The following is a 24,453-nucleotide window of genomic DNA, read 5'->3' as shown; positions in this document are numbered from 1 at the left end:
TGAGAGAGAGAAAGAGATGAAAAAAGGGGAGTAAATTACCCCTGGCTGAAGATGAACACTCAAATGGATTTGAAAAGTTTTATAGACCGAAAAAAAAAAAGGAAAACCCTCGATTAACTATTTTCAGATTAGATAAGTTAAATTTTAAATCTGATTCGTTACGGGGGGGGGGTGGTGGTGGTGGTGACAATTTAGATTTTTTTTTTTTTTTGTTAAGTTTTTAACGGTTTTGACGGTTGGTAACGTAGAAAAGGTTTCGATGTGGAGAATTTTCCTATTTGGTTGGTCGTCATCTACGTTGGGTGTGATAATAAAACGTTTTTGATTCGAATTTTTCCTTTTTGTTTTTATTAAAAGGAAAAAAGGAAAAAAAGTGTCAGGAGACAAATTTGACGTTTTATCAATTTGGCGGGATTTGGGAGAAAATAAAAAAAAATTGACAAAACAAGACGGACGAATTTTTTTTTTTTTTTTTTTGGGGGGGATTTTCTTTGACGGAAGAATGACGGATAAAAGAAGAAACGGACAGTTTTTTGTTTTTTTTTTTTTTTGTTTTGAATGAAAATAAAAAGAAGGAAAAGAAAAGAAAACCGGAAATAAAATGATGAAGAGAAGAAAGAAAAGGAAAAAGATATATATAAAGGAAATCAGTCAAGAAAAAAGAATCGGAACCGTTGAAAAACTTTTTAGTTTTAAAAGAGTAATGGCTCCTTCCTTGGTTATAAAAAGAAAATTGTTTTTTAAAAGTTTTCTTCTGCTTTTTTTTTTCTTTTTCGAAATTGATTCGTTTGTTGGTGATTTGAGATGAAAATTATTTTTGTTTCCGTTTGTTTGCATTTTTTTTTTTTTTTTTTTTTTTTTGATGCATTTAACCGAAAAAGCAAAAAAAACCGTTTTGTAGATCGTTTGTTCCGACAAAAAAAAAATTTAAAATTTATAAACGACGCGGGAAAAAAATTTTTTTTTAGAGCAAAAAAAAATTTGCTGCGCTTAAAATGAATTTTAATAAATTAATAATAATAATAATAATAATAATGATGATGATGATGAAAAAAAAAAAATTATTGCTATTTCGTATTTTTTATTTATTTATTTTTTAAAATGTGTTGAGAAATTCAATAATCACTTTCACGAATACGAATTATTTTTTTTTATTATTCTAATGCCACGACATAATTTTATTATTATTATTATTATTATTATTATTATTTTTAGTGCTCGCTCACGATTCGAATTTTTTTTTTTTTCGTGTGTGTATGTATGTGCGTGTGAGACGTTAACACGTAGAAAAAATAATAATAATAAATATAGAACGCGTCGTTATCATTATTATTATTATTATTATTATTATTATTATCATCATCATCAATTTATTTCTCACGATTGTGTGGTTGGTCGGGGAGTGAGGAGGGTTTTAGGTGCATAATAAGAATTTCGTTGCGATGAAAAATAAGGGATGAAATATTATTTAACGGGATTTGTAAAGCTGAAAACGAGAGAGAGGGAAGGGAAAGGGGGGTGAGGGGAAGATAAGGTATAAGAAAAGATAATGATAATGCCAAAAACGAAAAACGCGTCTACCTTCTACCCCCCTGCTCGTCTTCGATCGTCTCGTCCCCGATGTTAATTTCATTCATTTAAAAAATTTTTCCCTTTAAAAACTGTCCGGACCAACGATTCCAGTCGTTCGGCCATTTTTTACTCTCCCCTCCCCTCCCTAACGTAGTACATTTGTTTTTCGTACGACGACATAATAATAATAATAATTTTGGGATAAAAATCACTTTGTTTTCACGTTTTATGTGAATAGATTGAACAGTTTTTGGGAAATTTGAATTAGGAGGGATGGGAGAGGAGGTGGGGGGGGGGAAATCAGAGGTAAACGCCTCCGACGTGGGATGGGTCACATAAAAACGTTAAAAAGGAAAAATTGATGGAAAGAGAGACAAAGAGAGAGAGAGTGAGTGGAAAAATCATTTTTCAAAAATGATTTGAGTTTTACACGGACCATTCGAATAACATAAAAATTTCTATGTACACGTTTTTTTTTTTTTTTTTTTTAATTCGTGGCGGAAGAATGAATGACGTTAACGAGTTTATATCGAAATGAATTTTTTTTTTTTTTTAAAACCTTTTGTTTTGTTTCGTTTTGGTAATTGATTTGTCATATACAAAATGACTTGTTGGTATGACTTCCAATCGTGTTCCCCCCCCCCCTATCTCTCTCTCTCTCTACGTATATATTCATATTAAAAAAAAAGAAAAACATATATATATGTATATTTTATATATACTTCGTGTTAATGTTTTCCCTCAAATAACGTGACAATAAAAAAAAAAAAAAAAAAAAAAGGAAATACATAATTGATTTCGTGGCTTTTTTTTTAGTATGTTAAATTGTTTTCGTAAGAAATCAAATGATTTACATATAAATAATAAACACGGATGAATAATAATAATAATAATAATAATAATAATAATAAAGAATGTCGGAATTTTATAACCGAAACACGGGGACGCACTCGCACGCACTCACGCACTCGCACACACGAATCCGACGACAAACGTACCTACCTACCTACCTACGGTAAATTAATAATGATGATTTAAATATGTATATCAAATTTCAATTTATTTAATTAAGTAAAAAAATTTTCCATGTTTATAAAATATGTTTTGGTTGTTTGGTTGTTGTTGTTGTTGTTAAGGCTTTGAATTTGTTTGTTTGTTGTTGTTGTTGTTTTCGTGAAAAGTTTTTAAATATTTTTTTGAAACTTTTTATCTGCCCATCAAATTTTTTTTTTTATTTTTGTTTAAACAATAAATAAAACGACTGAATATTTTTTTTTTTTAGTAAATGTTAGACAATAAAACAAAAGAAAAGCAGGAGCAGCAGGAATATTTTAATAATAATAATATTAGTTATAATCAGTCATACGAAAAGAGAAAAAAAAAAAAAAAAAAAGAACAATATCTCAATTGATTTTGATAATAATAAAGTCGTCGCGATGTTATTTTTGGAGAGTTGTTAATGTAGAAGCAGACGCTTTTTTTTTCTCTCTCTCTCTCTCTCTCTCACTCTCTTTCTCTCTTTCGAAGAGAAAATAAAAAAAAAAAAAGCTGCGAGAACAAACAAGAGAATTTGGGCGTTCTTGGAGCCACGCGCGTGACGCTTTAGTTTATTTTGGTCTATCCTACATGTGACCCTACACCGGTAGGAGCAAATATATATATATACATACGCGTCTTTTTCACCTCCTCCTCCTCCCCCTTCCTTCCTCCCACTTTTTTCTTTCCATCGCTCCTCTTCCATCTACTTTAATTCCTTTACCCCTTTCCTTCATCTATTTCCTTCCTCCTCCTCCTCCTCCTCCTCCTCCTCCTACCCCGTTCGTTTCTTTACATACGATCTCATTTTTTTTTTACTCCTTTTTTACAATGGCTCGAAATATGAGAGAGAGAGAGAGACCTCTTGGTTTGTTTCTTTTTCTTTTTCTACAACAGCTGCAAGCCTCGACTTTTCCACGATGACATTTTTTTTTCGTGTTTTTAATCAGCAAATAAGAAATCCAGTTATAGAAAAACATGTTGTCGTCTGCTTAAGCGCAAATGTTAACGACGTAAATTTTTTTTTTTTTTCCAATTAATTTTTCATTCATAAATTTTTTTTTTCGTTTGTTTGTTTCCTTCAACGTTGATCGTTTATTATTATTATTAATATTATTTATTAATTTATATTTGATTTAACGAACGACTTTGAAAAGAAAAAAATTATGTATGTGTACATATACATAAATTTTTTATTTTATTTTAATAATCTCTCCGTCCGTAACGTTGTTGTTGTTTTTTGCTTGAATAAAATGCGAAGGTTGCGGGTTTGAAAGCTAGAAAGAAAAAAACTATTAAAAATGAAGGACGCGGTAGAAAAAAAAAGAAAGAAAGAAAAAATAAATAAATAAATAAAAGTCGCTACTACGCTACGATATATTTTAACGTTAGCAAAACTTAATCGAATTAAAATTATAATTTTTTTTTTTTTTAATAATAAAAAAAATTTGTTTAAGGAAGTATTTTAATTAACAACAACAACGACAGATACCGTCGATCGATCGATCCATCGAAAAAAAATATATCGAATTTATTTCGATTTTGGATTTTTTTTTATTTCGATATGGGAAAAAGAATTTTTCGTTTTTGATTTGTTGTCATCATTTCCGTTTCCGTTGTCGTCATTTTTTTTAAGTTTTGTCGTTTTGTAGTCGCATCGAAGTCGTCATCCTTCAAAAATTTTTTTATTTCCGTTCGAAAAATATCAGTAGCGAAAGATATAATAATAATAATTAATAGAAAATTTTTTTTTAAATAAAGTAAGCAAAAGAGAGAAAGAGAAAATGGAAAACAAAGACAAAAATAAATGATGATTTATGTTCATTCAATTTCTACGACGAAGTGAATGAGAATATGAGAAAGAAAAAACAAACAAACAAACAACAACAACAAAAATATTTTTTTCGATACAAACAAAAAAAAATTAAATATATATGTATCAAAGAAATAAATAATAAAAATAAATAAATAAATAAACGATATAAAATGTACGCGAAATCAAAATGAAAAGAGAGAAAGATAGAGAGAGAGAGAGGGGAATGTGGATGGAAAAACAAAAGAGAGAGAGAAAGAGAGAAACAATTTGGAAAAAAACCTTGGGTTCTTTTAAATGGGCTTAAAGAAAAGCGTAATTAATCTTTTTTTTTTTTTTTTTTTTTTTTTTTGATATTAATTTGTCGAACGAAAATTGTCAAGTATCGATATTGTTTAATAATATTTGTCGAAATAAAACAAAGAGTAAAAATGGTGTAAAATAAATTGTTTAATAAATAAATAAATAAATGACGGTTTCAATGTTGTAAAAAAAAAAAAAATAAAAAATGAAAAACGCGCGGACGGATCGTGTTTTAATTCTTATGGAAGGTCAGCAGGTTTCATTTTTTTTTTTTTTAATAAATTGAAAGCAAAAAAAAATTAAGTGAATTGTTAAAACGTTTATATTATTATTATTATTATTATCAACGTGTAATGAGAAACCGTTTCGAAAGCTGGTTAGCTACACACGCGAACGAATGTTTTAAGAAAATTAATTTGTTTTTTTTTTCTCGATTTTTCCCACAGGATGAATTCCATCCCTTTATCGAGGCGTTGCTTCCATTTGTCAAATCATTTTCATACACATGGTTTAATCTTCAAGCGGCCAAAAGGAAATATTTTAAAAAACATGAGAAACGCATGTCGTTGGAAGAAGAAAGGCGGTGCAAAGAAGAACTCATGGTGAGTAAAAAAAAAAAAAAAAAAAAAAATTTTGTCATACCGGAAAAGTGGAAAACAACGTGGAAAAGGTAGCACACGCATAAAAAAAAGAAAAGAAAAGAAAAAGAAAACCTTGAAACGTCGACAGATTTTTGATAAGAAATGAATTTTTTTTTTAAATTTTAAATTAATTTAAATCGACTGGAGAAGGAGAAGGCTGGAAAATTTTTTTTTGTCTCATTTCATGGAACGCGATAAATAATTTAAAAAAAAAAAAAAAAAAAAACTAATAATGTTCCTTATTTCGATCGATTTTTCGAAATCCTTGCGTAATGAATGCGTGAGGTCGTGTTTACGCATAATGCGTATACACACGCACGCACGCGTATAAAGGGAGGGAGGGAGGGAGGGAGGAAAGGAGGGAGCGAGCGCTGATTTTACATTTGAAGGCCATAATAATAAGCGACGACGACGACGACGACGTCGGAGGTCATACGAAGCCTTAAGCTGAAAACCTTTTTTTTATTTTATCGAAATTAATAAAAAAAAAAAAAAAAATCAAAAGAAAAGCAAAATTTATTTATTTATTTAATTTTTTTTATGAGTTTATGTTCCTGTTATATAATAAAAAAAAGGGGAGGGGGAGGGGCTCAATTTTTTGCCAAGGGGTTAAAAGAATTTTCTTAACCTTCATCTTAGGTTTTGAGATTTTTTTTTTTTTTTTGTTTTTTTTTTTTCTATCCAGAACGAAAAAGTTGAAGTTAAACAAAAATGGGCATCTAGACTGTTAGGAAAACTACGGAAAGACATAACGCAAGAATGCAGAGAAGATTTCGTACTCGGAATAACCGGAAAAAAACCCGCCATGTGCGTCCTGTCCAATCCGGATCAAAAAGGAAAAATGAGGAGGATCGATTGCCTTCGACAGGCTGATAAGGTGAGTTTTCTTTTTTCCTTTTAAAAAATTAATTGATAATAATGATGATGATATTGTTAACGAATTTTGATTTATCCATAAAGGTCTGGAGATTAGATCTCGTTATGGTTATCTTATTCAAAGCGATACCGCTCGAAAGTACAGACGGTGAAAGATTAGAAAAAGCCGCAGAATGCGCTCATCCAGGTTTATGTGTTAATCCTTATCACATAAACGTTTCCGTCCGTGAATTGGACCTGTACCTGGCCAATTTCATCAATAGCCACGGTAAGATTTCATTATTATTATTATTATTATTATCTTTTTCCTCTTTTCGAAAAATGGGAGAAAAAAAAAAATTTTTTTTTTTAAGTGGTGGAGAAGTGAGAATATCATGCTTCGGGGATGTTTATTATTATTATTAAGAAGCACTCAAGGGAAAATTAAATAATTTTCTTTGTCGAATTCGTTTGTTTGTTTGTCTGTTTGTTGCTTTTACAAGATGAGTTTTCTTTCTTTCTTTATTTCTTTTATTGCAAAAATTATTTTGCATTAATTTCAATAATAGATCGATAATCGATTGATTTTTTCGTTAGTGAAAAAAAAAAGATTTTACACGTTAAAGAAAAGAGAGAGAGAGAGAGAGAGAGAAGGGGAAGGGAGAGTGAGAGAAAAATTGGGGCGCATATGTTTTTGCCCCCCTTGTGCAATACGTAAATAAAAATATTTTTCGAAAAAAAATTAAAAATTTTTCGTTTATTTTTAATGAGAGAGAGAGAGAGAGAGGGAGAGAAAAGCAAATATTTAAATTTTCTCGGTTTCGTCATCATCATCATCATCATCATCAACTACTTCCGTTCAACATAACGCCCCCCCCGGTGTGGGGGGGTTATGTTTTTTTACCCTCCAAATCTTTATTTCATTGATCGTTGATTTGTTTATACGTCGAACAAAAAAAATTTAATGCTCCCCTATTTATTTATTTACTATCATTTTTTCGTTCCCTATTTTACAAAAAAAGAGAGAGAGAGAGAGAGAGAAAGAAAAGTTTTTCCGATTCGATTGACCCAGTTGCCCCTCAAGGCCGCAATAAAAAAAAAAAAATGAATTTCGAAAGTTTTTTTGTCGAAGAAAGTTTTTGTTTGTGGTGGAAGAAATCACGTTTCCGACGTACGTACTACGTACGTGTGGCATCTTTTTTTGCCCAACCGAAACGCCCCATTTTTCATTCCGCACGCGTTTTTTTTGTTTGTTGACTTTCTTTTGTCACGATTTTTTATTAATTTATTTTTTTGTGGTTTCACCCGACAGACGTCCTTTAACTCATAAAATAATATTCTCGCAGATAAAGTAATGTAATAATAATAATAATAATAATAATAATAATAATAATAATAATAATAATAATAATAATAATAATTGTTATTGTTTTTTAATATTTAAATGACATTGAAAACAGGTGAGTTAATTAATTAATTAAATGAAGGTGATCTGGTTGATTGTTTATGTTGTCATTTTTACTTCTTTAAATTCGAATCGTTTCCCCCCCCACCCCTCGTGTTCTTTTTGTGCTTTTTTAAATAATGGGTGGCTTTAGAGGTGGTGGTTTGTGGGCAGGAGAAAATCGGAGAGGTAAAGAGAGAAGAGAATGAAAGGGAGGGGGGAAATGGAGGAAGTTAAAATATACCGTACCGGAAGAATGTGGAAGAAAAAGTGGAAGTAGAAAGAAGACGACGAAAACAAAAAAAAAGGAAAGAGAAAACTCTCGAAAATTTGTTTTAATCTAATGAAAAGCTTTTTTCTTAAAAGGTTAAGTTGAAAATATAAATAAACAAATAAATATAAAAAAAAAAAAAAAAGAAAAAATACGAAAAACACGACAAAACAATAAGAAAAAAATAGAAAGAGGAAAGAAAAGAGAAAAGAGAGGAAAAAAAATGAAGAATTTTTTCTTTTCCTCGTGATAAAAACTCGAGTTTTAAAAGATATTTCGGTCGGCGGTTTCATTTTCCGAAGAAAAATAAAAAAATTTTCCCGTTTAGCTTTCGATTTAAATCTCTTTCTCTCTCTCTCTCTCTCTCCTCCACTTTTCCCGAAACCGTTTGTTAACCCCCCTCCCCCCCGAGAAAGATAACAAAAAAAAAAAAAGAAAAAAAAATGATAAAATATATTTTTAGGGTTGGTGAGGGCGGTTCAACTCTATTACATTTCTCTAGACGGGCGTGAACTTTTGTAGGAAAAAAAAAAAAAAAAATCTTTCGGAAAACCACTTTTCTTTTCATTATTATTATTATTAGTATTGTAGAAAAAAAAAACAAAAAAAAAAAAAATCGAGTAGGAAAAATTATAACAAGAAGCAAAAGGTGAAAAAAGAAAAGCGACGGGTAAATCGAATGTCTGACCTCTAAAACCTTACATACTACAGCCCCTGCCCTCTTCCCCCCTCCACATTTTCCTCTTCTTACTAATCTTCTTTAAAATAAAAAAAAATTTATAACTATGCCTAAAGGGGGGGGTGGGGGGGTTAGTATTTTTTCCCTGCCTGTTTTCCGTGTGTGTGCAAAGAAACCGCCAGGTAAGAAAATATCGGTTTTCCTCCCCTTTCCCCTTCATTCTCTCTCTCTCTCGTACGGTGTGCACACCGAACCGCATACGTGTAGATTGATCTTATTGATTCCTGGCTTTCGTCCAGGCCATTTGAATCCGTTCCATTTCATACGAATCGATCATTTTTCTTTTTTTTTTTTTTTTTTCTTGCCTGAAAAATACGAAAAGGGAACGCGAAACTTTTCCAAGGCTCCCTCAAAAGCTCCCACATTTTATTTATTTTACCATATCATCATCATCATCATCATCATGATCATCATGATCATCGATCGTAGTAATAGTAATCGTCATCGTTATTATTATTATTATTTGAAACGGTGGAAATGATGAAATTTTATTTAAAAAAAAAAAAAAAAAACGATTCCATCAGACCGAGTGTCTCTGAGAGAGAGGAAACTTTGTTGTTTTTCCTTAACGTTATTCATTCATTTTTATTTTATTTTGATTGTTTCTCACGAATGATTTTTATAGGTTTCTGGGTCATTTATCATTTCGTTTTTATTTTATTTTTTTTCAATTAAAAAAATTTTGCACGGGGAAAATTTAAGGAAAATTAAGGTTTGAGTGTGTCGTCATTATTATTATTATTATTATTATTATTATTTATTATAAATTTATTAATAGTCAATAAAAGTAAGGTACTGAATGTGCGTAAAAATTCTTTTTGTTAAAAAAAAGGAAGCGGAAATAGAAAACGTGACCGACTCCGTTCACTTACATTTAAAATAAACACATCGGCAAACGCGCAATCAAATTAATTTTTTTTTTTTTTTTTTTTACGTTGTTTGTTTGTTTGTTAGGAATTCCGAGGACATGGACAGACTTGCATATTATAAATCTATATAACTTGTTTATTATTATTATTATTACTATTACTATTCAATCGTAAATCATAATTTTTTTTTTTTTTGCCATTCTGCAGCCATTATTTTTTTGTTTCCGCCATTTTGTTTTTTTAAAACGAGCGGAAAGTCGATGCTGACGTCATTACACGAAATGATGTCATGTTCAAAAGCGCGAAAAAAAATTTTTTTTTTTCTTTTATTTGTGTGACCAGCGGTCGCAGATCCGACGGCATCAGCATCAACAGGAGCAGCTGTCGAAAATCTTTAAAATAAGTCTCTCTCTCTCTCTCTTATTGTCTTTTAGTTCCTGGTAGTAAAAAAAAAAAAAAGTTGAAAAATTTAAATTTTTTTAAAAAAGTATTGACGATGGCGGGCGTGGCGGAGGCGGAGGTATTGAATTAAAAAAAAAGAATAGAGAAAATTTTTTATAATGAATTTGGAGAGGACACCACCGCCGCCGCCGCCACCACTACCGCCACCGCCGGCATTTCTCTCCCAACGGATTTCCAATCAACATTTAACCGACGCATTTATTTGTTAAAAGATTTAAATTTAAAATTTTAACGTGTCTCGAGGCGAAGGCGTTTTTTTTTTTTTTTTTTTTTTTTTACATTTACGAAAAGTGGCAAAAAAGGTGTAGTTATAATTATCATTATCATTAATATTATTACCATTAATAATTTTTTTTTTTATTCGAATTCACTCAAAGGTGGAGTGGGGGGGAAGAAATTTTCTTTTCGAAGGTTTTTTTTTCTTTTCTGTTTTAAAAATCGATGTACATATATATTTATATATAAATACGATGCGATTGTATCAATAAAATTTTAATAATCGATAAATTTTTTATGTATTGATTTTATTGATTTAATCGATTGGACGACATATTATTATTAATATTTAATGATCATTAAAAAAAAAAAAAAAAGTCATTAGTATTGAAAACAACCGTGAAAAACCAATTTGTCGGATACGCCATTTTGTTTAAATACCGGAAACGGAAAATGATGTGTTTGCGCGCGTGTGCGCATGCGCGTTTGTGTATAATTTTTTTTTTTTTTCTGTGGAACTGTAAATCCTGACCTCTGGATTTTGGAAATTTGACAACAATGTCTTTACTTTTCAAATTACTGCGTAATATAAAAGAACTTTTGCCTTTGTGGAATCTTGCCAGTCTTGTCTTTTGATATACTAAAAAAGAGAGAAAGAAGGAAAAAAAAGAAAGATGGAGGAAAGGAAGGAAAGGAAGGAAAAAAAGGAAGAAAACTTAAAAGAAAAAAAAGAAAATCGGTTGGCGCCCCTAAAGTTCATCACGTGGTTTTAAAAAAAAAAAAAATTTCTTTCATTGATTTCAAAAATTTTAAATTTTTGGGAAAATGAGGAAAATTTTTTCAGTAAACAGATGAAATTATGACGTAAAAGCAACAAGCAATTTAAATATTACGAGAGGTTTTCCCTGCCCCCACTCCCACCTCCACCCCCATTTAGTTATTTACTTCCTATTTTACCTCGGACCCTCCTACCTCCTCGCGAGAGTAAAAAAAGCGGGAAAGGGAGGAGCAGGCGGGAGAAGGAAGAAAGAAAAAAAGAAAAGAAAATGTCTCCTCTCGAAATTTTCTTTTTTCTTTTTTTTACGTTAATTATTTTTTCTTTTCAGAACTGTTAAGTGGAATTTGTGATAATAATAATGACAAAGATGATGATCGTGGAATAAAAGGTAAATTTTCTTTCTTTCATTCTTTTCTTTTATTTTCTGTTGTTTGTGCGTGTGAAAATTTTGCATAGAAAGAAGAAAAAGAGAAAGAGAGAGAGAGAGAGAGAGAGAGGGAGAGGATTTTCCTAACAAAAAAAAACCGGAAAATCTTTTCTTCTTTTTTTTTTTTTGTTGTGACACTTTAATATAATAATAATAACTTCTTTACTTTTTGCATTTTCCGTTGTGTTTTCTTATTTTAAAATAATAATAATAATAATAATAATAATAATTTATTTGTCGTTTGTTTGCTCTCATTATTGGAGGTTGTTTTTATCGTGTGTGATGATTTTTGTTTTGTTTGTTTTGTTTGTTTGTTTGTTTTCACTTCTCCCCACTCTAACGTTTTTTTGTCTTTTTTTCCTTGGAAAATATTAACAATTTTTAATAAAATTTTCCCAAGAGATGGATTTTCCGTTTAAGGTTATGATTAACCGCCTGATTATGGGCGAACTCATAATCAACAATAATTTTTTTCAGGTTATACTCATAACCCATACAACGGCGTTGTCTGCAATGACACCATCCTCGCAACCGGAGTCTTTTCTTCCAAAGAATTATGGAGATTATCAAAAGGTAAAGAGAGTCCGCGTTGTGCAACATAACAGAAAAAAAAAAAAATTTATTTTTAAATCGCGCAAAAATAGAAGGGGGAGAGGCGGGGGAGGGGGGCGGGGAAAGAAGAGGGAAACGAAAACGCGTCGTAGTTTTTTTTTTTTTTTAAATCGGAAACCGCATTTAAACGACTGCAGAAAAAAGGCGGAAGTTCATCGACTTTTTACACGAAAAACGCGAGAGCACGCGCACGCACACACGCACACACGCGCGCGACCATATTGTTATGGCTAAATGATGTGCTTTCTATTTATAAACCAAAAAAAAAAAAAAATTTTTTTTCTTTTTACACGCGCGCGGCCATTTTTTTTTTCTCTTTTCCTCAGGTTTCACGTCTTCTCATTACAATGACATTATTATTATTATTTTTTATTCACGCACTTGGTATACTTAGTGGAAATTTCATCGCTGATTTATTTCAGTTCGTTTTTTTTCCTTCCTTTTTTTTCCACGGAATTTTCAAAATTTATAAAAAAAAAAAAAAAAAAAAAATTTTTTTTTTTTTTTTTGCAGCATCAATTATCTCGAGCGTAAATGGCATACAGCCAACATTAAACACAATCAAGATAGAAAATCCGGGTTATTATTGCAGTAGTTACACTCCTCCAGCTACAGATCATTCTTCTCTTCTCTCTGGGGGTACATACAGTAAGTAATTATAATGATAATTTTTTCTTCTTCCCCTTTCCCTTCCTTCCCTTCCTCTTTTCCTCCCTCCCTCCCTCCCTCTTTCTTTTATTTCACGTACTTGATATAATTATCATTAACGTATATAAATTATCGGCGTCGGATCGTCGGATTATGCGTCGTCCCGCCATTTTACAAAAAAAAATTAATTTTTTTTTTCTTTTTTTTTTTTTTTTGCGAACGAAGGTCCTCTGTCTCTACCCCGAAGCACACACAGTCCAGGAGTTGGAGGAGAGTCTAGAAACAAACGTTTGCGTAGACTCAGTTCAGCTGATGAGGAAATGGAACTAGTCCGAGAGAAAACGGAAGCTGTTTATTACGGTCAAAGCCCCGCTTCTCTCTCAAGTCAGACATCTTGGCATTCTGACGTGGATCACGGTTGGTTTAGTCGTCAAACGAAATCATTTTTCTTCTTTTCTTTTCATTCCCCCTCCCCCCACAATCCTCCTTCCTTATCCCGTATAAAAATTAATTAATTATATTGATTTTTTTTTTTTTTTTTTTTTTTTTTTTTATTTGAAGGAGGAGTGAGATCGTCTCAATCACCGCGAACCCTCGTCGTGAGTGGCGGTGGCGGCGGCGGCGGGGGACACACCTCAGGATCATCATTAAGATCTGCTTCTCCTTTGCCAACGGGAAATTCACGGACGAGACAAGGTAGGTAACAAACAAATTGTTAACAAGGAATGTTGAGTTTTGCCGATTGCCGTTTATAATTAACGAAATAACAACAAATAATTATTATTATTATTTTTTTTTTGACTAATACAAAAAAAAGAAGAAATTTGAATGCTGATATTTTTTTTTAGTATTGTATATAGATATATACTAGTGCATAGTCATTAGTTTTTTTTTGGGGGGAGGGAGGGGGTTCATTAGTTAAAGTTTTGTTAGTTTTTGGCTCATATAATATAATATACTGCTATAGAGTAGCAAGAGTATTTAACGGTGCTACTAAAATAACAACCGGATAAAGCCGATGATAACCACCACCATTACCACCACCACCACTACCACGACCACCACCATTTCATTTTAATAATAATAATAATAATAATAATAGGTTTCTCATCACTAACTCTCTAATTTTGTTTCAGTCCCAAATGTATTTAAAAAGTTGAATTGCATGATGTGTGCGACATCACACTAAATCGACATCAGGTATTAATAACATCCCTTAATAAAAAAACCGTCATACATTTTTTTTTTTAATTCGTTGCATGTGAGAGAGAGAGAGAGAGAGGGGAGAGAGAAATGTCAAATGATTACAAATTAAATGTTAAATGGTTGTCGTTGTTGTTGTTGTCGTCGTCGTTGACGATTTCTTTGTCTTCTTTGGGTTGTAACTTTCTCTTTCGATTCATATTCGTAAAACGAAGTGTACAGTATGTGTATACACCATTTTCATCATCTATTATTAACCTGTTATCACGTTTTATCACTGCGTATGTGCGCACGTGCACACACGCACACACATACGTGAAACAGTATAAGCGGAAAGGATTTTATGTAACGAATTTTTTATATACGTATAAAATTCTTTCTCCGCCATATCTTTTCATATCGATAATAATAATAAATTTGATTTTTCTTCTTCTTCTTCTTCTTCTTCTTTGTATTATTATCATTATTATTATTTTATTTGTTTTTGTATACACGTGTGTTTAATATGCTTGTTATTGATTATTTATCATTCGTCGCATTTTCTTATTATCATTCATATTTGATAACAATAATTACACTGTGTGTATATATATGTACCTATCTACCCTTTTATTAATTTTTATCATACGGCACCGTGCGTATGCGTAACCTTATAGTAATAATAATAATAATAGTAATAATAATAATAATAATAATGAATTGCTTTCAAGCCCTTTATGATTTTTTTTTTGCATTGCCAGATTTTTGTGTTTTTGCATTACTTTGCTATATTAAAAAAAATTAATGCTTTAACTGTTACCGCCGCCATTGTTGTTGTTGTTTTGAATGAGTGAAAAAAATTGTTTTTATTATTATTATTATTATTATTGTGAAGAGATCAATGTGGAGTAGTGAGGATATATATATATATATTTTCCGAACGTATTACGTCACAAATACGAATGAGGGTAAAGAGGAAAAAAAATGATATGGAAATGATAGGGAATACGCAACATATTACTATGTTTTATGCATGTTACCTACTAAATCAATGTTCGTTATGTTTTTGTTTTTTTTTTTTCCCAAATTTTTAAATAATGCGATAAATAATAAACGTTGCGTCGTTTTTTTGTCATTTAAAGGATTAAGTACTCAACATAACGTTGTTACGTCATTGGCTGGTTCGAGTTTAGGAGTCGGAGGTTACTATCAAACGCAAGCACCTCATCATTCGCCTAAATACCCGGAAAACGGACACGATACCCTTTCTGATTTTGTCACGTTTGTCTGTCAAGAAGCTGAAAATACTCAACAAGGACCCCAGGTACAAATAATTTATTTATTTATTTATTTTTTTTTTTTTTCCCCGTTATCGCCATATTGAATTTGTCTTTTTCTTTTGAAATTTTTCAGGTGCAAGGAAACATTACCAGGAATTCAGCAAAATTAGCTCAATATTATCCGAGTTCGATGTTACCACCTCCGCCACCTCCTCCAATGGCTCGACCCGTGGCTATAATACGATCGACGGGAGAATTGACAAATTCGCCTCCGACATCGACAACACCACCCATAACGAATAGTTCTTCTTCTCCCGACGGACACTGTCACGATCCGGGACTCAGTCCGTCGCCGCCTAATTTAGGAACTGAAATGCCATCGGTACGAGTCAGTTCGGTGGTAACTAGTCCGTTTGCTGTCAGTCGTGAATATACATTCTCTCATATTCACACCCAGCCGGGACAGGTGCGAGTGTTGTAAACCATATACAAGTTCAAGCGGATGAAATTTTTTTTTTTTTTTTTTTTTTTTTTTTCTTCACTCGAAATCTCTCTTAATGATAATAATAATAATGTTTTCCTTTTAGCTTTTCAGTTATCCAAACATGAGCGGAATGACCGGAGTTATAAGTCCGACGAATTTGAGTCTTTTTACCGGACCCTCGGTGACGAGACCCCCGCAATCGACACCCAGATCCACTCCGATACCTCGATGGAACGCACCATTTATCAGTTTGGACGAAGACTACAATATGATGCCATTAATGCCAGGAACTAATCCCGGTGATCAAGGTTCTTTAATCGACACAGACGGTAAGTAATTGCTTAAATTGCTCAATTGTAAAAACCCCTCCCACACACACACACACACACACACCCTCCCCTCACTCCTCATCGTCACTCCCATTTAAAACTGACGTTAATTTTTTTTTTTTTTCGTTTCTTCCCCCCCCCCTTAATCTCCCTTTCCCTCTCCCCTTTTAGAAAGATATTTCAGCACCGTGGCTCACGGGGAAGATTTAGACGGTTCTACGACAAATCAAGGAGGTTTGGTGACGGGAGGACCAGGATCGACAGGTTCAAGTGGCGGAGCACCGACCCCTCCATCACGCACGCCCAATCCTCAACCTCAACCGGCTCCTGGATCGGGACCTCCAACTCCAGTCAAATCTCAGCCGTAATGTAGTTATTTAGTCATTTAGTGTAGGGCCTTAGTTAGAAACAATCGAGTTTGCTCAATATTTAAACAAAATAGTTTTTAAAAATTAAATTAAATAAAATAAAAACGAGTAAAAAAAAAAAAAAAAAACCAAGTCTTCAAATTTAACCGGAAATAAAAAATTTCTTTTTCTTTCTTTTGCAACGGAAAATCAATTTAATTAATTTAAATAATTTGTTTTTATTTTTTGCTTGCGGATTTAACGAGCCGAACATACACACACACACAAAAAAAAAATGCGTTTATATTTTAATGTTTTTCTTTATCGCCTACGTCATCTCATAATCGTCATAATCGTCATCGTCATCGTCATTATTATTATTATTATTATTATTATTAATTTAATTTATTAATAAATTAACGTCAAATCAGTCAGAGTTGTTTTTTTTTTTTTTCGTTGTTATTATTATTATTATTATTTCGGTTTTTGTTGTTTCTGTTTGTCAGAGGTCAATTTGTATGTTTTTGTTTTTGTTTTTCCTGTTGTTACTGTTGTTGTTGTCGTTTTCGTTTCGTTTCGTTTCAAAATAATAATAATAATATTATTTATGGAAAGATAAATTTCCAGCAAGTTATCCAGTCTATCTTTTATCATTATTTAAATCCATGACAATAAATTGATGCTAATGATTATTAAGATGATGATGATGATGATGATGATGATGTTAATATATAATAATAATAATAATAATAATAATAATAATAATAATAATAATAATAATAATAATAAACAACGACTTTTCATCGAAGTTTTAATTTTTTCTTTTTTTTCTTTTAATATTTTCGTGAGAGTGAATGAGTAAGGTGTGCGTTTGTTTTGTCAGTGTGCGTGTGCGTGTGCGTGTGAGCGAGAGAGAGAGAGAGAAAAGGTTTGTTCTATCGTCTTAAATATAACATTACAAAAAAAAAGAAAAACTTTTTCTTTTCAAACAAACGACTCGGACGAATCAAAAAATTTCGAAAGCTTTAAAAAAAGAAATTTTTTTTTTTTTTTTTTTAAATTTCATTTTCTTTTTGTACATAAAAATAATAATAATAGTAATAATAATAATAATAGTAATAATAATAATAATGTAATAAATATTAAATCGGAATCAATCGAAGAGACTAGTCTACCGTCGGTATCATTATTATTATTATTATTATTATTATTATTATTATCATTTTTTTTTTTAACTTGTTATTTGTGTGCCAGTTTTTTTTTTTTTTTTTTTTTTAAATTTGTTGTTTTCGTTAAAAAAAATAAGAAAAGAAAATTCCAGAAATTTTTATTTTTATTTTTATTTTTATCATTGATTGATAATTTTTGTCCAGCCGTTTCGACTGGAATGTATAGTTAAATTGTGAGAAAAAAAAAAATTTCTGGAAAATTATTTATTTATTTTAGTTTTATTTAAAAAAAGAAAAAGATTTTTTTTTTTTTTTTTTTTTAGATTTTTATTTTGTTTTTTTTTTTTATTATTTCCTTTTCCGCTTCCACCCATTTTCCCTCCCTCCCTCCCTCCCTACCTTTCTTTTTTCTAAGCAAATAAATCGTTATTAATATATATATATTTAAAATGTTTTAAATGATAATAGTAATAATAATAATAATATTAGTTACGTATTTTTTATTATTATTTTTACTCTGTTATTATTTAATTATTATTAATTAATTATTATTAAAAAAAAAAAAATTTTTTTTTTACGAAATTTTTTTTTTTCGTTCACTCCCGTCGCTTTTTTTGTCGTTTGTTCGTTTGTTTGATTGTACGTGAGTTTGTGTGCGTGCGTGTGCGTGTATGTGTATGTATGGTGGGTGCGTATCATGCGTGTCTCGTACTGAACATAATAAATTAATTGAAAATAAAAGTAAATAAAATTATTTTTAGGCTCACGTGATGATGACGATGACGATGATGATAATTGTAATAATGATGATGATGATGATGATGATGATGATGATAATAATAATAATAATAATAATAATAATAATAAAAGTACAATAACGGAAGAAAAAGAAAAGAAAAATTAATTAAAATGACTTCTTTACCACCCCAAAAATTTTTTGTTAGTATTATTATCAACGTCATCGCATCATCATCGTCGTCACCATTATTTATTATTATTATTATTATTATTATTATTAATTATTTAAGGGTGCTTAAATAAAAATCTATCGAAAGGTTTAAAACTAGTCACAAAAAAAAATAAATAAATAAATTAAAAACCCGGATTTTGTTTGTAATAAATAAATAAATAAATAAATAAAATTTTTAATAGACGTTAATAATAATAATAATAATTCTTTTGTTAAAAAAATTTAATTTATTTAAAAAAAAAAAATTTTTATTAAGCATCCTTTATTATTAATTTTATTTTTTTTTGTATTATTACTTATAAATATTATTATTATTATTATTATTATTATTATTAAAAAAAAAAGAAAGAACCAGTGTTGTTTTTTTTTTAACTTATTGTAAATTTTCTTTATTATTATTATTATTATTAATATTAATTATTTGTTTTTCGCACTAGAGTATAACAACAACGACGACGACGACGGCGACGTCATGTATATTTAGAATTTAATTAATTAATTATTATTATTATTAATTAATTTTTTTTTGAAACGAAATTTAAAAAAAAATTTGTCATCGGTCAGGTTAAACATGTATATTTACGTATGCGAAAGTCTTGTAAAAAAAAAAAAAAAAAAGAAGAATCTGTCGTATGATGACAACAATTTCAATATTATTAGTGCCATTTACTTAAATTGTTGATCGTTAAATAAATAAATAAATAAAAAATTAAAAATGGCGACGGTAACAAATTTTCTAGTACAAACGTCATATTTATTATTATTTTTTTTTTGTATTAAAAAGAGCTTCAAAGCAAACGTATTGTTTTCATTTTTTTTTTCTTGTTTGTTTTTCATTCGATTATTATTATTATTATTACTACTAATGTTAATATTATTATTATTATTTAATTACAATAAATAACGATGGGGGAGGGGGGGGGAGAAAAAAAAATTTTTTTTTTTTTAAATTTAACGTAGAGATTTTGAAATGGAAAATAAATATACGTAATAGTGTCTTATTATTATTGAATTGAAATAAATAAAATTTTGTAGTTAATGAGCAGCCATTTTGATATTTTTTAGATTACATTTAAAAATAAATAAATGAATAATAATAATAATAATAATGATAAAATTTAAAATAAAAAAAAAATTGACAAATAAAAATAACATTTTAAACTGTTAACTGTATTATTTTTTAATTTTGTTTAAAATCAATCTAAAACAATATTCGATAATAAATAAAAGTATTTGGTGCTAGTCAGACTTGAAGTTCGATTTCTTTTTTTTTTTTTTTTTTTTTGTTTTTTTATTGTTTATTTATTATGTTCCTACTCTTAATCCAAAGTTTTTTAAAGATTTACTTTTATAAATAAATGACTAACCTTTATTTGTGTAATTTAATTATTTATAATGATGACATAATCGATAATGAGAATGTTATAAAACAAAAGTTTTCTTTTTTTTTTTTTTTTTGGTTGCCATTTTTAATAATTTTTGTGTTGTAAAATTGTATTTAATGTTGACATTATGTGTTGACAATGTTTTGTAAAATGAAAAAAAATATTTAAAAAAAAATTAACTTGCCCAAATAAGCGATGTAATGCAAAAATTATAATACTCGAATATCACAATGATCAATTGATTCCAGTCGATCCAAATCCTCCTGAGCCTCTTTTAGATTCTTCTATTTCTGTAACTTCTTGTAGTTCAGGATAGCAAATTTTTTCACATATAAATTGTGCTATTCTATCACCTTCATTCACTTCGAAATCAATATCAGAATGATTGAATAAAACTACCCCCACATTACCTCTGTAATCTTCATCAACGACTCCAGCTATACAAACACAAATAACATAAATGTTAAAAATTTGCCTTAGTGAATTGATTGTGTAATTGCAGTTTAATCATATGTGTATAATTGTAAGTAAAAATCAATAATTTAAGAATTTTAATAATCAAATCAAAATACCTCCAACATCGATTCCATTTTTTAATGCCAAACCAGATCTTGGAGCTATGCGTCCATAACAGCCATGAGGTACGCGAACTTGAATATCAGTCATACATAAAACTCTACCTTTCGCGGGTACAGTTACTTTGTATGCACTAAAACAAAATATACAAATTAGTTTTTTTTAAATCTTATAAGATTTTTCAATGTATTGACTTGTATGATAAAATTAAGTGTTACATTTATGCCATTGCAAAATTGGCGCCAACAATAATTTTAAGGTATACCTTTTTAAATCAAATCCAGCTGCCTTTTCCGAACTACGTACCGGGGCAAAACCTTTTGCCGTAAGTTTTTTAAATTGCAAAATAGCTGTTTCACCTTTCATATTCACAAAAAAAATAGATAAATAAATGTACAAAACAAAAAAAATTGTAATTTTAACCAGTAACTGACACGACTGACAACTTGCACGAATAAATTTTGCACATGGAATGTCTTGTCTTCTGCTTTCGAACGTTAAAAAAAAAAAAAACCGCGGCAAAGGAATTTATGAAACTCATCGAAACCGGTATGTAAATAATATTTTTTAAAATATTTTTTTAGTAATTGTTTTTATAAAATACTTTTAAGTAATTATTTACATGAAATTATATACTTTTAAACGATTTTAAAATATTATTAAACAATAATTTCAATGCTAAGAAATTGTGGGAAAACGATTAGTGTTAAACAAAATGGCGGTTGTAACGTTCGTAGAATATTTTTAAAATAAGAAAAATTGCATTATTTAATTTTTTTATTGAAATCATTGCGGTAAGTTACTTTATTTTTTAAACTAATTTATATCTTTCTTTAATTTATATCTTTTTTTTTATATCTCTTTAAAGGGGGGTAAAAAAAAATTACGTTTTATTTTGATTCAAATAAAACTCATATATTGAAAATAAATTACGCTAAAGAGATAGAAATTAATTAAACAGAATTTAAAAACAAAATTAAACGAAATTACTTTAAATATATATCACTCATAAAATAAATATATATAAATAATTATATAGAGTATAAAATGAATCAAAAAAAAAAAGTATATATATCATCAATTTTTATATTTCATATTTTTATTTATATAAAATTGAAAATTTTTTTTTTTAAACACTTCAATTATTATCATTATTTGATAAAAATATATATATCACATTATATTGTACAATAATGCAAATAGTTTGAGCCAATTTTTCCATTTTCTATAAATAAACAACAAAAAAAAAAAAAAACTTGTACTTAATTTCCCACATTCTATAAAAAATAATTAGTTATAAAGTTTTAAAAACAATAAAAATCTTTTTATTTTAATTATTTTTATTATTATTATATAAATAAAATTTTTCATTATTTAAAAAACAAAAAAAAAAAAAAGAAAAAAAAACAAACAAATAACAGTTAACCATTTTTATTTTTAAAAAAAATATATATATATATTAAAGTTAAAATATTAAAATCTTTTTAAATTAGAATATATTAAAAAAAAAAAAAAATTTATTAATAATAATAATTTTTCATCCCAAATTTTAATCAATTACGTTTCCACATAAATTTTATTTATTTTAATAATAATAATAATAGTATTTAGGCAATTCTTGTGTGTGATCTTGCTTTTCTTATAATTTCACAAGGTTCTCCACAACCTATAGGTTCTTTTCTAAATGTAAAATATTCTATTGCAAGGCCACTGGTCACTAAAAAAAAAAAAAATAAATTAGTTGAGTTTAACGAAACGTTTTGTAAAAAATAAAATAAAATAATAAAATAAATTATGGGGGGTCGTACAATTTTCAGAAACTTCCCGGCAAGATCTTAATTTTTTACCATTCGGATGAAAATAATAAACATCTGCACGTTGTCCAGTTTTAGTACCATTTCTTCTATATACCAATTCTCTTCTCCAGCCTTTTTCAAGTGGTTTCAGGTACAATTGTTTGTTTTTTGATATCGGTTCCGACCTATTGGGGTTATTAATTTATTTATAACAAAGTAATAATAATAACATTAAATGAAATAAAATAAAATGTTTTTACCTTCGTTTTGTAACATGTTTAAAAACGATTTTACTTATATTTTTTTTAAATTGAGAATTAATGGCCATTTTTTGTTTTTCTCTCATTTCTCTATATTTTCCTATATTTCTTTTAACAATGCTTCTGAGATCTTTAAATGTTGATTTTTTATCAATATCATTATCATTAGGTTCTGATTCTTTTTTACTTTTCAGTTCAAAATGATTTTTTAATAATTTTTTTGATTTTTTTAATGGGATGTCATCATCGTAACCATCATCATCATATTCATCATCATCATCATCATCATCATCCTCATTATTATTTTCTACTGTATTTTTATTTTTTGTACTATTTTTTTTATTTTTTTTCATTCTAGATAATTTGTGTTTTTGAGATTTTGCAACTAAAAAAAAAAAAAAAAAATATAAAATTTTCACTAACAAAAACAAACGAATGAAAAGTTAAAAACAATATGGCTACCACCTACCTTTTTTTTTCATAACATTTTTAAGAATTTTTTGCCTCGAAGTTATTTTCGATTGATTCATTTTACTTTTAGTTATTATTTTTTTTAATATTTTTTTATTTTTACATGCTTTTCGTCCAACCTGTCCCCTATTAGTTTTAATTTTTTTTGTCTCACTTTTAACACTAGATTTTTTTAAATCACTCACTTTTATCATTTTATCATTTATGCTTTCTTTTTTTTTACCTCTACCATTAGTTCTTGTTTTATCATTTCTCACTTTTGAATTTGACTTTTGTTTTATCGGAGACGACTTTTTCCTTGTCATAATTGAATTTATTAATTCTTTTCTTATTACATGATTGTGGGTTGCTTTGGCAATGGCAGTTTCAGTCTTTTTAGTAGTACCTCTCAAACACTTGGTATTCTCTTTAGATAATCCATGACCTTTTCTTTTATTTCTAGCATCTCTTACCGTTTCAAAATTTTCATTTATTCCTAATGGCTGTCGTTTAAATGAAAAACATTCTGGTGTTAGTCCATCGGTCACTAAAAAAAAAAAAATGTGTGTTTAATTCTTTTAATAGAACAAAAAGCAAATTCATTTTTAAAATAAATCCTTAAACAATTCAAAATTTCAACCTAGAATTTATATAATTTGATTTAATGAATCAAAATTTACAATATGTTTGGCACTTATCGTTTTAACAATAACAGTTATTAATCGAACAATCGTAAACTAATTTGTAAAGTAAAAAGTCAAATTTTTTTTGAAAATAACTTTGTTTATATAAATAATATGAAGTTAATTTCATGAATAACAATTGAAAATGTTAATTTTTTTTTTAATGAATTAAAATAATCCGAATGGTTTCTTACAATTTAATTTGATTTCAGTTAACGATCTGATTTTTTTCCCACTCGGACTAAAATAATAAATATCACAATTAAGATTTCTATTTTTAGTGACAACCCTTTTAACAACTTCTCTTGTCCAACCTAATTCAAAAGGTTTGAGCAATAATTCATCATCCAATTTACAATCTTTTAATTGTTTTTTTTTATTTTCATCCAACATTTTGCATTCATTTAATCCCAATTATTTATAACATTTACTAAAATATAATTTCTTTTCACTTAATTTTATTATTATTATTTCTGAAATGAAAAAGAAAAAGACAAAAAATTAATAATATAATTAATAATAAAATAATTAAATCAAAATAAATTAATAAAAACTTTAAATATATATATATATATATATGTAGGTATGAACAGTAGTAAATTTTGTAAACATTTTATATTCACTCACTTGCACTCCATTAATAATAAATTTAATTTTTTTTTTTTTTTACTTACTTTTTTATTATTATATAAATAATTATTAAAAAAAAAATAAAATTAAAATGACAGTATTGATATTAAATTAAGTCAAATTTAAATAATATTGATAAGTAAACTAATAAATTCAACATAAAAAAAAAATCACAATGGCGACTTTGCCTGTTAATTCAATTTAACTGATATACATATATTTTTATT

At 28.5% G+C, this 24,453-nt stretch overlaps 4 protein-coding genes across 4 annotated transcripts; 2 read left to right on the top strand and 2 right to left on the bottom strand.

Moving 5' to 3' along the window:
* Positions 1-5,076: 5,076 nt before the first annotated feature.
* Phum_PHUM301410 (Nuclear factor, putative) lies at positions 5,077-6,726 on the top strand (the record flags this gene model as incomplete). The annotated part of the gene is made up of 4 exons (XM_002427160.1): positions 5,077-5,325; positions 6,050-6,241; positions 6,325-6,508; positions 6,647-6,726. 4 exons carry the CDS (start codon positions 5,077-5,079, stop codon positions 6,724-6,726), a joined length of 705 nt encoding a protein of 234 aa, XP_002427205.1.
* Positions 6,727-10,778: 4,052 nt separating this feature from the next.
* Positions 10,779-16,328, top strand: Phum_PHUM301400 (uncharacterized protein; the record flags this gene model as incomplete). The annotated part of the gene is made up of 10 exons (XM_002427159.1): positions 10,779-10,842; positions 11,327-11,386; positions 11,903-11,998; positions 12,551-12,685; positions 12,911-13,102; positions 13,247-13,381; positions 15,010-15,191; positions 15,281-15,613; positions 15,735-15,960; positions 16,132-16,328. 10 exons carry the CDS (start codon positions 10,779-10,781, stop codon positions 16,326-16,328), a joined length of 1,620 nt encoding a protein of 539 aa, XP_002427204.1.
* A 3,737-nt stretch (positions 16,329-20,065) lies between these two features.
* Positions 20,066-20,773, bottom strand: Phum_PHUM301390 (Deoxyuridine 5'-triphosphate nucleotidohydrolase, putative; the record flags this gene model as incomplete). Its single annotated transcript, XM_002427158.1, has 3 exons — positions 20,066-20,268; positions 20,404-20,540; positions 20,673-20,773. The coding sequence occupies 3 exons, from the start codon at positions 20,771-20,773 to the stop codon at positions 20,066-20,068; spliced, it is 441 nt and encodes a 146-aa protein (XP_002427203.1).
* A 1,241-nt stretch (positions 20,774-22,014) lies between these two features.
* Positions 22,015-23,989, bottom strand: Phum_PHUM301380 (uncharacterized protein; the record flags this gene model as incomplete). Its single annotated transcript, XM_002427157.1, has 5 exons — positions 22,015-22,073; positions 22,216-22,388; positions 22,464-22,635; positions 22,933-23,460; positions 23,791-23,989. The coding sequence occupies 5 exons, from the start codon at positions 23,987-23,989 to the stop codon at positions 22,015-22,017; spliced, it is 1,131 nt and encodes a 376-aa protein (XP_002427202.1).
* Positions 23,990-24,453: the final 464 nt, after the last annotated feature.

The sequence above is a fragment of the Pediculus humanus genome, genomic scaffold, assembly GCF_000006295.1.
Source record: "Pediculus humanus corporis 1103172107688 genomic scaffold, whole genome shotgun sequence".
Classification (NCBI taxonomy): Eukaryota; Metazoa; Arthropoda; class Insecta; order Psocodea; family Pediculidae; genus Pediculus; species Pediculus humanus.
Note: the sequence above shows the minus strand (reverse complement) of the source record. Positions and strands in the feature narration are given on the sequence as shown.